Source organism: Zalophus californianus, chromosome 1 (genome assembly GCF_009762305.2).
Source record: "Zalophus californianus isolate mZalCal1 chromosome 1, mZalCal1.pri.v2, whole genome shotgun sequence".
Classification (NCBI taxonomy): domain Eukaryota; kingdom Metazoa; phylum Chordata; class Mammalia; order Carnivora; family Otariidae; genus Zalophus; species Zalophus californianus.
In genome coordinates this window covers 3394102-3407270 of record NC_045595.1, presented here as the reverse complement: position 1 = coordinate 3407270, position 13169 = coordinate 3394102, and the positions used below count along the sequence as shown (strand labels likewise).

At 56.7% G+C, this 13169-nt stretch overlaps 1 protein-coding gene across 1 annotated transcript; it reads left to right on the top strand.

The window, feature by feature from the left end:
* The first annotated feature begins 902 nt into the window (after positions 1-902).
* On the top strand, positions 903-11865 carry MYDGF (myeloid derived growth factor). The gene is made up of 6 exons (XM_027584060.2): positions 903-1555; positions 2644-2694; positions 7113-7174; positions 8563-8644; positions 9995-10067; positions 11368-11865. The coding sequence occupies exons 1-6, from the start codon at positions 1091-1093 to the stop codon at positions 11445-11447; spliced, it is 813 nt and encodes a 270-aa protein (XP_027439861.2). The 5' UTR covers positions 903-1090; the 3' UTR covers positions 11448-11865.
* Positions 11866-13169: the final 1304 nt, after the last annotated feature.

The window sequence follows — 13169 nt, the reverse complement described above, 5'->3', positions numbered from 1 at the left end:
TGTTGCCTTGGTCTCCTCCTCCTGTGACAGTGCCTCAGCCTTCGTCTTTCACGATGTTTGTGAAGAGGACTGCCCTGTTATCTGGTGGGACGTCCGTCAGCTTGGGTTTTGTAGGATATTAGCTTATAATAATTAGATTGAAGTCATGCACTTGGGGCAGGAAGTCGAGAGGTGCCACTGAAAATGTCCTTCCCCGGTTGTTGAAGTCTCATTGGTGACATTAACTTTGATCATTGGGCTAAAGAGGTGTCTTCACTCTAAAAGTACTATTTTTCCCTTTATAACTAGTAAGCATCTTGGGGGAAATACTTTTGAGACTAGGGAAATATCCTGTTTTTCATCATATTCTCCCCGCCCCCCGGCCACTTTTTATATCTGTTAACCTTAAAAAATAAAACTGCCAGTTATTTTACCGGTAAAAATAGGTCTGTTCAGGAGTAGCAGAAAACTGCAACCCAGGACAAGGAAGCTACCGCAACAACCAGAGGCAAATCTGCAGAGCAAGGGAGAGAACTACTCTTTTACAGAAGAAAGAGCAAATTGCAACAAGCGGTTATAAACAAAAGTCCACGGCTCTCAGTTCCAGGTGTGGCGGCTTCTCATTGGCTTGGCTGTGGCTGTCTCTCATTGGCTGGACTCTGGCTCTCTCAGGCGCCGAGCTGTAGCAGTGTCTCATTGGCTGGGCAGTGGCTGTCTCTCATTGGCTGAGCTATAGCTGTGTCTCATTGGCTGGGCTGTGGCTGTGTCTCATTGGTTGGGCTGTAGCTTTGTCTCACTGACTGGGCTCTGGCTGTCTTTCATTAGCTGGCTGTAACTATCGTTCATTGGCTGGGCTGTGGCTGTCTCTCATTGGCTGGGCTGTTGCCAGGGCAGGGGAAAACTTCCTTCCTCCTGCTAGGGCAGTGAAGTAGTGGCTAACATACTATGGACTGGCAGGGTGCTGGACTTCCTATTGGGTCTGCAATTACCAGAAGTCATCGGGCGCAGAGCTTTAGCTGCCGGCCTCTCCACTCCATTCTAAAAACGAGGGTTCCCCTTATTTTCAGATCCATCCAGGGATCTTGGCTGCAACAATTGAGGTATTTGCCCAATGGTTAGCGTCCATTTCCCTCATTCCAGACGGAATTTACTACGTTTACTAACTGGAAGAGCTGTAGGGTCAGTCACAGGGTTAGGAATCGCAGCACGGACGGACGGCAGGACCACTCACCCCAGGGACTCACCCCGTAAGTCCAAGCCCCGCCCCAACATGGCGGCCCCGGCCGGGAGAAGGCGGGGTGCGCCAGGTCACGTGGCCGCGCCGTCGCCGACGTGGCCTCTAGCGGACGCCCCACGTGTCCCTCGCCGCGTCCCGTCACCGCCCCAGCCCTGCGGACCCGATCCCAAGATGGCGGCGCCCAGCGAAAGGCGGAACGGCGGAGGTGCGTGGGCTGTGTTGCTGCTGGCGGCCGTGGCATTGAGGCCGGCGGAGGCGGTGTCCGAGCCCACGACGGTGGCGTTTGACGTGCGACCTGGCGGCGTCGTGCACTCCTTTTCCCAGAACGTGGGCCCGGGGGTACGTATCGCCGCCGCCCCGGGGGCTGGAGCGGTGGCGCCGTTGGGGGCGGGTCCTGGGAAGGGGGCGCGGACGGTCGTGGGCGGGGACTGGGAGGAAGGGACGCTGGGGGGTGCGGTCATCACTGAGGCGCGACTGAACGTACAGGAGCTCGGCGTCCTGGGGTCTGGGGACTTGGAGGGTTGGGTCGCCAGCCTCAGTCTCTGTTTCCTCTCACGTGCCCAGCGTGCCCAGGCAGCCCTCACTCTCAGACCAGGCGAGTCCCCGGCCATCGGAGGGCTGAGCCGCCCCAGAGGTGGGCAGAGAGGAGGCTGAGGGGTATTTCGCCTCCAGGCCCTGTAGGAGGTCAACCCCGCTGCAGCTCTGACGAGGGAGGAAGTGGGCAGACTTTGCTCTTTTTCTCCATTGCGCCAGGTCCTCCTTCTCTTTCACTGAGGTGTGAGGCAAGGCCTTCCTCCCTCCTCACCTGGACGTCCGCAAGCCGGGGTCCAGCCCAGCCCTGTCCCCAGCTTGTTGGAGAAGTCCTTCCCCTCCCATGTTTGTGTTCCGTGTCTGTAACGGATGTCATGTCGTTAGCGGCCATTTATTGAGTGCTTCCTTATAGCCAGATATTGTGCCAAACGCTTGATTTGCTAGGACCATTTCACAGATGAGGAAAACAGGCTCAGAAAAAGCTTTCACTTGTCTGAGGCCCACAGCAGAGCAGAGATGGGTCTTCTGGTGTTCATGTCCTGCTTCCAAAGTCCATGTGCCTAGATGGGTGGGTGCTTGGAGGGTGTGGGACCTCCCCCTTCCCCTTTCCTGTTCTTCATCCCCCAGAAGGCACCTGAGTTGTTTGTCCTGACTCAGGAGCTCACTAGCAGGGGGGCAGGTAGGGGAGTTCTAGGTCGGTAGACACTGGGAGGCCTTGAGAGGCTGGCCTCCAGGGACATCAGTCAGGAATCTTGCTCTGCTTCCTTCCCCTTAGTGCAGATGCTCAAAAGCTGGATCTTCTTGATTTTTGGATCTCAGAGGACATCCTGAGACCCTCCACCGTAAGCAATAAGGATCACCTCCTAACAAGCTTTTTTCCACCTTCCGTTCTCCAGGACAAATACACTTGTGCATTCACCTATGCTTCTCAAGGAGGGACCAACGAGGTGAGTTGTTCAAAATTCCACATAGTTTTGTATGGCAGTATCCACTGTCATGGAGAGATTCTCTCCAGGGGGCAGTGGAGTTGGGTCATACCTTAATTAACTTAAACTTATTGAACTGTTCTTGTCTCACCAATAAAAGATAATGCTCAAGGTAACTAGTGATGGTAGATCCCCCCCTATAATTCCACAGAGTGAACAAATGTCTGGATGGAAAGAGGCACGTGAGATACGGACGTGCTGCACCTATGAGCCTCTCTTAGGAGTGTTTTATTTGCCTTCTGTGCTGCATGACAAATCATGACAAACTTAGCAGCTTAAAACAACACCCATTTATTATCTCACAATTCTGGAGGTCAGAAGCCACGGTCAGCTCAGGTGGGTGTTTCATAAAGCCCAAATCAAGTTGTCAACTGGCAGGGCTCTTATCTCCAGGCTCATTCAGGTTGTCGGTAGAATTCAGTTCCTTGCCGTGTAGGACTGAGGTCCCCATTTCTTGGTGGCTGTTTTCTCCAGCAGCTGGTGCAGAGAGGAAATAAGAGATCTGAAGCATAAGAAGAACGTGACTCACCATTGCTGGCTGTGAGGGGGCACAGGACAAGGAGTGCAGGTGGCTTCTCGGAGCTGAGGGCAGCCCCTGGCTTGTGGCAAGGCTTCCGTTTTACCACCACAAGAACTGAACGGAAGAGGACTCTGAACCTCAGACGGGTACAGTCTGCTGACACCTTGAGTCCAGTCTGCGAGACTCTGAGCAGAGGGCCTGCCAGGGCCAGTTTCTGCCTCGGGGACTGAGAGCTGATCAGTGGGCAGTGCAGTTAAGCTGCTAAATTTGTGGTCATTTATCAGGCAGGGTGGTGACTTGAATGCCCCCCCCCCCCTCCCGCAAAGATATGTTCACATCCTAATTCCTGGAACCTGTGAATGGAATCTTATTTAGAAAAAAATATTTGCAGATGTAAATTCAGGATTTTGCAATGAAGAGATCATCCTGGATTTCCGGGTGGGCCCTAAATCCAGTGACAGCTCCTCTTACAAGAGACAGTCAGGAGAGATTTGATGGAAGAGGAGAAGACACAGAGGAAAAGGCCATGTGAAGATGGAGGCAAAGATGGAGGGGTGTGGCCACAAGCCACGGGGCATCTGGAGCCACTGGAAACCAGAAGAGTCAGGAAGGTTGCTGCCCCAGAGCCTTCGGAGGGAGCCCAGCCTGGGGACACCTTGATTTTGACTTTTGGCCTCGAGAACAGGCAGAGAAGAAATGGTAGTGGTTGTAAGGTAGCGAGTTTGGGGTGGTTGGTTATGGCAGCCGTGGGCAGCAGTGCCAACAGTGGCAGACTAGCAGTGACACACCGTTACAAAGTGCTCCGAGAATAAAGGACTGGCATGGAGTGCTTTCTGCATACCGCTGCTTGGTTTTATTGGGAGGGAGAGCTGCAAGTTTTCGGGAAGATGCACAGATTTTCTGCTCAACATGGCTAGAAAGAATAAAAGAAAAATGAAAAGGAAGAATTCGTCATCACTATAAAAATCAGTAAAAACCTTTTTTTTTTTTTTTGGATTTTATCCATTTGTTAGAGCATGAGCAGGGGGAGGGGCAGAGGGAGAAGCAAAGCCCCTCATCTTCATTGACCTGACTGAAGATCTTTTTGTCCCTAATTGTGCCTTCGTCCCCAACAACCAGGCTTTAGGAAATACTGCTCTTGTTCCAGAACAGTGTGTGGTACTGTGTCACCTAACGGTGTAGGGTCGTAGAGATGGAGGCTGCTTAGGAGCCTCTCACGTGCCTGACACTCCCGGCACGCCGGTTCTCAGCCCCTCTCTCCTCCCACTTGGGACAGCGCGTTGAAATGGGCAAGAGCAGCTCTCTCTCCACCTTTGGCACCACTGACGTCTGGGATCCAGGGCCGGGTCGTTCTGTGAGGGAGCTGTCCCAGGCACTGGGGCCTCGAGCAGCCTTCCCGACCCCACCCACTCAGTGCCAGGAGCACCCCACTCCCCAGTGGTGACTTCCAAAAACATCTCCAGACATTGCCCAGTGTTCCCTGTAGGACGGAATTATCCCTCGTTGGAAACCACTGGGCAAGAGTGATTTTTGTTACTCTAGATGTGTCTTCTTTGTAAGTAAATGATTCCCAGTGACAGTATTTTAACAAAATGTAGCAAGCAAATGGTAACCCCCGCCACCAGGACAGCAGGCGTCCTGCCATTGTCAGCCCCTTCTTGCCACAGCTCCAGGCCTCGCTGCTTCTCCAGCTAGTCCTTCCACTATGGGATGAAGCCGAGTGGTGGAGCGTTCCTCGTAATGGTGAGCCAAAGCCCATGAGTCCAGCCTACCCCCAGGCACCCAGAGCCAGTCCAATGCACCCTCTTCCACGTGGCAGCCTTTTGGATGTGTGTAGCTAATTGATTTATGGGACAATGAACCGAAGTAGCACCTCTACTGTGGTGTTTATCGGGTGCCCCACGCTGTGCTAAGCCACACGCACACCTCATTTCTTCCTCTCCACAACCCCAGGAGGCCAGACTGCTCTGGCGTTACCCCATTTCACACTCGAGGACACAGAGACCCGGGCTTCCCCAGCTGGGAAGTGACCGAGGTGCCTGGGGTACAGACCCCTAACCACTGCTCTGTGCTCCTGACCCAGTGTCACCAGCAGCTTGGAAGAGAGCACATGCACCCTCCCCCCCCCCCCCCCCGACTGAACTTAAACTCTTAGAGGTGGACAGCCTGCTGCCATGTCAGATGAGGGAGAGCCAAGTTCACGCACACTGGCTGGGGCGACCGCAGGCTGGAGCCTTGTCTTGGAATAGGCTGAATTTGTTTGTTTTGGAAGAGGGGGTTCATCTTGAAGAAATCACCTTTAAGCAGAGCAGACGTGTGATGGCATGGCCTTGTCCCAGCAGCAGCCGTCTAGCGCGGTGATGAGACCACAGGGAGCCGAGCGCTGCCCAGACCTGAGGCTTACTATCTGCCCATCGCGCCCTGCAGCCATGAGACCGCGGTCAAGTTCACATAACCAGAAGGCCACTCAGAGGGATGTTGACCCTCTTACTAAGAAAGTCTCGGTTTTAAGTTTGTTTGCATTCCTAATTTTTTAAAAAAGATTTTATTCATTTGTGTGAGAGAGAGCACAAGCAGGGGGAGTGGCAGGCAGAGGGAGAAGTAGGCCCCCCGGTGAGCAAGGAGCCCGATGCGGGACTCGATCTCAGGACCCTGGGACCATGACCCAAGCCCGGCTGACTGAGCCACCCAGGCGTCCCTGCATTCATAATTTTTTAAACAGTGTTTAAACATTTGCCTCATTTTCAAGAGTCTTTTCAGAGCTGTGGGAAACTCTCAGATCTATTTCGTAGCATAAAACGTTTCCAGGTGCTCACAGGCCTTGGAGCCACGGACAGGTGTTTTTAGATAGGGAGGGAGAAAAGTCTGCCGAGTCCGCAGGCGTGGCCCACAGCCGTCCCTTTGACGAGCCAGTCACTGGTTCCCACATCCCTGCGGCAGGCAGACGGCGTCCGGGTGACCACTTACTCCTGTCGTGATTAACCTAAAAATGGCGTTGTTTTTGTTCTTGAAGAAGCTCTGGTGTTCAACCAGGAATACCAGTGCTGGGAGGATATTATTACTCTGGGGGAAGGGACTGTAAACTCGCATTTTACTAGCAAGACAGACGCTTTAAGGCACCCAGAACCCAGTGGCTGTCCGTGTCCATTTGCCAGGTTTGCAGAGGCCATGAAAATTAGAAGAAGCTGTTAGCGGTGTGTCCGGGAGTCATTTAAAAGTTTTAATCTTCAGGGGCACTGGGGTCACTCAGTTGGCTGAGTGTCTGACTCTTAGTTTTTTTCATTTGATTTTTTACAAAGCTAATGCGTTCACATCCTTGCAAAAGAACGCATAAAAAGCATGGGCTCCACCCACGTCCTCCATGTAACCACGAGTATTACAGTCTCGCATCTGCTCCGAGGCCTTGATGCCGAGCCAACAAGCATGAATATATGGTCTCCTTTTATTTTAGTGTTTGTTTTTCTTGATAGGCTTTATTTTTTAGAGCCGCTTTAGGTTCACAGCAGAAGTGAGCACAAGACACAGATTTTGATACACCCCCCGCCCCCGCTGCCTCCCCCCATCATTGACGGTCGCCACCAAGAGCGGGACGCTTGTGACCGTCGCCAAGCCCACACGGCCGCATCCCAGCCACTCCAACCCCGTAGCTGACAGTCTGGCTCGGTCTTAGTGCTGCCGTAAGCGTGGCGGTGGACGTATGAGGACACATGCCCACCACTGTGGTCTCGCCCGGAGGAGTCTCCCCGCCCCTGAGCCAGGCTCCAGCCTGGAGGCCCAGGGAAGGTTCGCTCCCTTTTCAGAACTGGAGGGCATCCAGTTGCAGTGCTGGGCTGACCTGTATCCTCCCCTCTCTCCCCAGAAGTGGCAGATGAGCCTGGGAACCAGCGAAGACCACCAGCACTTCACCTGCACCATCTGGAGGTGAGCCCGGGGTCCCGGTGGGGGGGATCTCCCCTGCAGGAATGCACTGAGGCTGCTGGGGGGTGTGTGCCTGCGGTACCTCCAGGCAGCAGGGACTGGCACCCCTGAGGAGCGTGGGCTGGGGGCGCTGGTCACCCACATGCAGGTGGGAGGGAGGGTGTGGCGCTGTGCCGGGGGCTGCTGGGGTTGGGAGTGCTCCCCAGGGAAGTGCATTGACACTGGGGCCCCGGGGGGTGGGCAGGGTCTGGGCTCCCCCACATCGTCCCCCTCCGTCTCCGCACCCTGCAGTGCGGCACGAGTGAGCGGTGGGCCTGAGAAGGGACAGAGGGAAGGGGGTGCTCAGCTCAGTGGGGGAGGGTGCTAGAGCAGTATCACATCCTAGCCCTGCTCCCCTGGGCTCTGTGGCCTGGATCTCGTTCTTCCAGTGTTGGTTGTGGGTCTGGCATGGTGCAGGCACTTCGGGGGATGCACAGAAGTCCAAGCCGTGGTCCCACCCTCACGGGGGGTCGGCAGAGGGGGACAGAGCACTTGGAGGGCCGTGGCAGCGACATTGAATCAAAGGACACCTGTGTTCTAATCCTACTTGCAGGCAGCAGCCCACAGTCTTCTGCCTGATGCTTTGTAAACAGCAGGTGCTTACTAGGCAGTGTTGGCGGACATTCTCACCCACTCTGTGGACTGGTCCCTGTCGGCAGCAGGCAGAGGAGCCCCAGGGGCCGCCCTGATGACTGGGCATGTGAGCACCAGCACCCTACGTGGGCGCAGCGCCAGGCCACACAGGCCTGCGGCCATGCTCATGCGGGGCCACCCGTTTAGCAAGAGGTCCTGCCTGAACGGGCTGTTCTCCCAGTTTCACACATTGACTGACCAGGCCCGGCACAGCCTCTGGGGCTTAGAGAGTCCGGGAGGCTCCCTGGACCTCCGCCGCCTCCCTCCTGATGCACCCCCAGCAGGACTCTCCTGGCTCCCCCCCGCTGCCTCTCCACCCCCACCGTCTGCTCTACGCACACGGCCGCACAAGGCTCTCCGCCCCGCACACACTGTCACCCCCTTGCTGCCACCAGCCCTCTCTCAGCTCCTCTCTGCTCTGGACTCTCTCAGCACTCTCCATGGGACCTCTGCCCTCTGCTCTCTCCCTCCTCTGCCTAGTTAACTCCTGTACTTCTCAGCCCCTGGGATGTTGCCTTTCCCTGGTTCCTGGTACAATACCTGGAATGTCTTTGGCACTCTATGAAAAAGTGTTCAGTCCCTGTCCTAGAACAGCTTGCACCCAGAAGGAGAAACAGACTTGTCAATAAATGAGCCAAATGAATGTTCTAGTACAGAGGAAAGAAAAGACGATGTTGAGGAGGCCAGGGCTGACTCCCTTGCCTGCCCTTCCTTTGCAGGCCCCAGGGCAAGTCCTACCTATACTTCACGCAGTTCAAGGCAGAGGTGCGGGGTGCCGAGATCGAGTACGGCATGGCCTACGTGAGTAAGGCACGCTTGCGGGGGTGGCTGCCCTGGGGCGTCCCGCATGGACTGCACCTCCCAGACAGGTGGGAGGGAGGGTGTGGCGCTGTGCCGGGGGCTGCTGGGGTTGGAAGGGCTCCCCAGGGAAGCACGTTGACACTGGGGCCCAGAGGGGGTGGGGGGGCAGGGTCCAGGCTCCCCCGCATCGCCTCCCTCCACCAGCAGGGGTGGGGAGGCGGTGGAAGCGAGGAGACAGACACAAGTCCTTAGAGGGTGATTTTGTAACGTGGGAGGACATGGGGCGCCACGCAGACTCTGGACGAGGAGGTGCCGGGGAGGTGGCACTGGGCTCAGAGCGGGACCCTGCTGACCCCTAGAGAGCCGGCGGGCAGAGGAGGAAATGGACGCCTGGCCTTCCTCTCTTATCGCCTGCCATCTCCTGCCGGTGCGCCTGCTGGCAGGGCCCACAGGAAGCCGTCGGGGGGCGGGGGGGGGGGTGCCCAGGACACTAGCCGGGACAGCAAGGGAAGGTGTGGGCCCAGAGGTGCAGGCAGTGTGCTCACCGGTGGGGGGCAGGGCCCCGTGTCCGGTGGCTCCCGTGACCTGTGGTTCATGGCCCGGGCAGCGCCTTCTGCCACACCGCTGACCCCCACGGCCCGCAGCAGGGGCCGGCCGCACTGCAGAGCCCTGCTCCCCAGCCCCGCTTCTGCGTTTGGGTCACACACGGTTTGAAAACCACCGCATCAGTCCAAGCAGCCGGACCAGCAGGGACGGGCATTAAGAGATTTAGTGCCAGGAGCTGGCTCTGCTCCCAGGGGCCTTCCCGCTGATGGAATCAGGCCCACCCAGGGTCGCTGAGGAGGATCTCCTTAAAGTCAGCTCCTGGCCGACTTTTATCACACCCGCAAAGTACCTTCCCGCAGCAAGCGCCTGACTGCAGGCTCACGGAGTGTGGGCCTCCCAGCCATCCCAGCGCTGCCACCACACCGCTGGCCCCGCTGCTGTCTGCGCTTTTGTCTTATTAGAAAACTCATATCTAGCTGATTTGAAAAAGACAATTCTGATTTTTAAAAATCGCATTCAAGAGACCGTCCTGTTTCTGTCATTTCCGTATGTTCACCGAAGGGGGAGATACCCTTCTCAGGGATTGGCAGCAAAGGCATGAGATCTTAAGCCAGTTGACAGTCTCTTAAGTGGATTAACCACTGCTTCTGCCGGATTCTCTGAGTGCTTAGAAGAGCAGCGCCCACACGTGCCCCTCTAGTCGCAGTGTGTGGCTTTAGCCCAAGCTGGGCTCCCGGGAGCAGGAAGAGCAGGCTGAGTCGCGTTCTCTCCTGATCAGGGGTGTTTCCACTTGCTCTCTTTCAGTCGAAAGCTGCATTTGAAAGAGAAAGCGACGTCCCCCTGAAAAGCGATGAATTTGAAGTGACCAAAACAGCAGGTATGTAAGGACGGCTTGTGGAGATGGACCCCAGGTTCTCAGGCACAGAAGGTCGGGGGAGAGGGGGATAGCACCTCCACCAGAGGGGCAGGTTATGGCCCAGTATCTGCAAGCTGTTTCTGTAAAGGGCCCCTAGTAAATATTTTTGGCTTTGTGGGGCAGACAGCCTCTGCCGAGACGACTCGACCTGGGAGAGCAAAGGCCGTGAGCCACAGGGCACTGAATGGGCATGGTTGTGTCCTAATAAAACTTGATTTTATGAACACAGGAATGTGAATTACATATCACAAAATAATCATTTTCCTTTTGACTTTGGTTAAAGCTATCTAAAATGTAAAAACCACCCTTAGCTCATGGCACAGGCCAAGCAAGCCCTACTAGGGACCTGAGGGCATGAAAATCTTCTGAGGCTCTTGGGGACGTTCAGTGGATTGCTTCCTAGAACGGGGGGGCCTGTGACATCCACACAGCCTGGCTGTCCTGGGTTCTGTGACTAGGAACAGCTTCGATGCTTGGGCAGCAGGGTTACCCCTAAGGTCGGGGGCGGGGGGCCTGGTGTCCTGAGCCATGTTCAGCCCTGCGGAGCAGATGTGAGCAAAAAGAGGGGTGGGAAGCTCCAGAGTTGGGGCTCTGTGCCTGAGAGCACGGGGGGAGGCCAATGATGATGACGATGGACACAGGAGTGGAGGTGTCCTGAGGGACACAAGAGGTGAGGTGAAGGATCCTTGTGGTTGTGGGCATCACCAGGCATGGGACAGGGGTGGGGGGGGGTGCAGTGAGTGGGCCTTTCAGGAGGAGGGGCCTTGGGTCTGGAAGGAGCCCTGCCCCACCTGCAGGTCCTCGAGGGTGTGGGGGCTGTTGCGAGTAGAGGTCCAGGACAGGAGATGGGGCGGCCAGCAGAACCTTGACCTCAGGGCACACAGAGAGGGGCAGGGCTGAGCCGCTGGGGAATAGCAGGTGAAGGCCGCGATCCCAGGTCCTGCCGGAAAGCCGCCACTGGGCCTCAGACAAGTTTGCCAGCGCAAGCAGGAGGTGACGCAGCCCGCCCCCCGCCTCCCATCCATCCTCACCGTGGCAGAAGTGACCACTGCTCTTCCCACCCTGAGTGTTCCTGAGGCCTCCTGCTGCCCTCAGGACTGGCCCACCAACCTCTCCTTTCTTTGCTCCCTCATCCATAAGACTTTTCAGGGCTGGGGGCCTTTCCCTGTTAAGTCCACTTCGGGGACTGCTCCCCTGCCCCGCCCAGGACCCAGCGCTTCTGGAGTGGCGAGGGCCCGACCATGTGCTTCTTGTCTCGCAGTGTCCCACAGGCCCGGGGCGTTCAAGGCCGAGCTGTCCAAGCTGGTGATTGTAGCCAAGGCCTCCCGCAGTGAGCTGTGACCAGGAGCCCCATCGGGGGGCGGCTTTTCCTCATCTCTGCTGAAGGAGCTGGGCTCTGGGACTGCTGGTGCATTACTGGTTTTCTAGGGGGGGGACTGTTGGCTGATGTCCTCTGAACATGGAGCAGGGGTCTGAGACCCGCTGCCCGTCTTTCTTACCAAAAGAGGCACTGGGGCACGTGAAGGGGGGCTCCTGGGGGAATCATGGCTTTTCTGAAGCCAGTGCGTGTCTCCCTGTGGATCAGGCCGGGCTCCAGATCACTCCCAGGGAGAGCAATCCTGCTGCCCTGAGTCTGAGCCAACTGTTTTCTTACAGTTTTCCCAGGGGACCTTCTTCCAGACTAACTGGGAAGAAATGAAATGTTCTTTTCATATTTAAATAAATAAGATGGTTGAAAAGCAACCACGTTGGCAACTGGCACTGGTGCCGGCCTGTCTGGGCACTCAGGGCTGGGGGGCGGCAGCAGGGTCTGGCTGCCCGCACCCGCCTACCGTCCTGGATTCTGGCGACCTGTGTCACCACAGGCACCTGGACTCTCCAGGCATGACTCCTCTGCAGGTGCAAAAGGGCCAGGTCTCAAGGAGGTCGGCCATGAACCTGGATCTCCCTGAGCTCGTGGGGCAGGGCCAGCCACACCCTGCAGGTCACCCTGAGGTGGGGGAGTGCTCAGGGCAGACCTCTTCTGCATCTGGCTGCTTGGCTTCACTTCTCTTTTTGAAGCCGGATTGCATGTGGTGACTTAAAACAACAGCAACCACAAACATCCATAGGCAAACAAAAGCCCCAAATGCCCCAGACACTCAGAAGGTCCTGGTCTCCCAGCAGTGGGGCCTGGGAGTCTGACCCCAGCTTGCCCTTCAGCCTGCTCTCTGACCAGGTTTTCTCGTGAGCAAAGGAGGGAAAAAGAAGCTGTGAGTTGTGCATTGGAGTCCTTGCTTATCGGAATCACCGTGTGGGATTTTGGTGGAGGACCCCTCCCCTTTCACCCGCCTGGCCTCCCTCCTGTCAGCCCGAGGACGTGGGCACGGTGGTGACCCCACTTGCCAGAGAAGAAGCAGGTGTGAGGGTTCCTGCCCCAGATCGCACACCTGTAGGAAGTGGAGTGGGACTCTCCCCCTGTCCACACCCCCGGTGTGTATAGACCAGCTTGGGAGCGTGAAGAACAGCTGTTCTCAGAGCACACAGCAGTAGCAGGGTCCCCCCGTGGCCCCGGAGATACCCTCGGGGAAGGACCCCGCCATCCCTCACTGTCCGGCACACACATTCCACGCTGCTCATGAGAGTCCTCAAGGGCACACGCGTCCACAGGGGGTTCACCCCACGCATCTCAGAACAGATGCGCTTTGAGCTCTGGCGAGCATGGGGACCCCAGGGAAGGCCAGGAGCCTTTGCTGCTCCGGCTTTGAGGTTCAGTGGACGGAAAAACCAAGTGGATCGATCGCCACAGCACACCGGAGACATGGCCGCCCAGGGTCCCCTGCGGAAACAAGGCAGCTGGAAATGCAGGAGTGACGTGGCACCCGGGGCCGCCGCGGGTCACATGGGCCCGACCCCAGCAGGAGGGACAGATGCATCCGTGACCAGCCTGGAATCACTTACAACTTCCAAATCTTGTGGGGTCGTCAAGGATGCAGAGCCAGTACCTGCTGGTCCTGGGACAGGGCAGGACATCTGGATGCAAACTAGTTGCCCTTGCCCCCACCAGCCATTTGCAGGCATCTT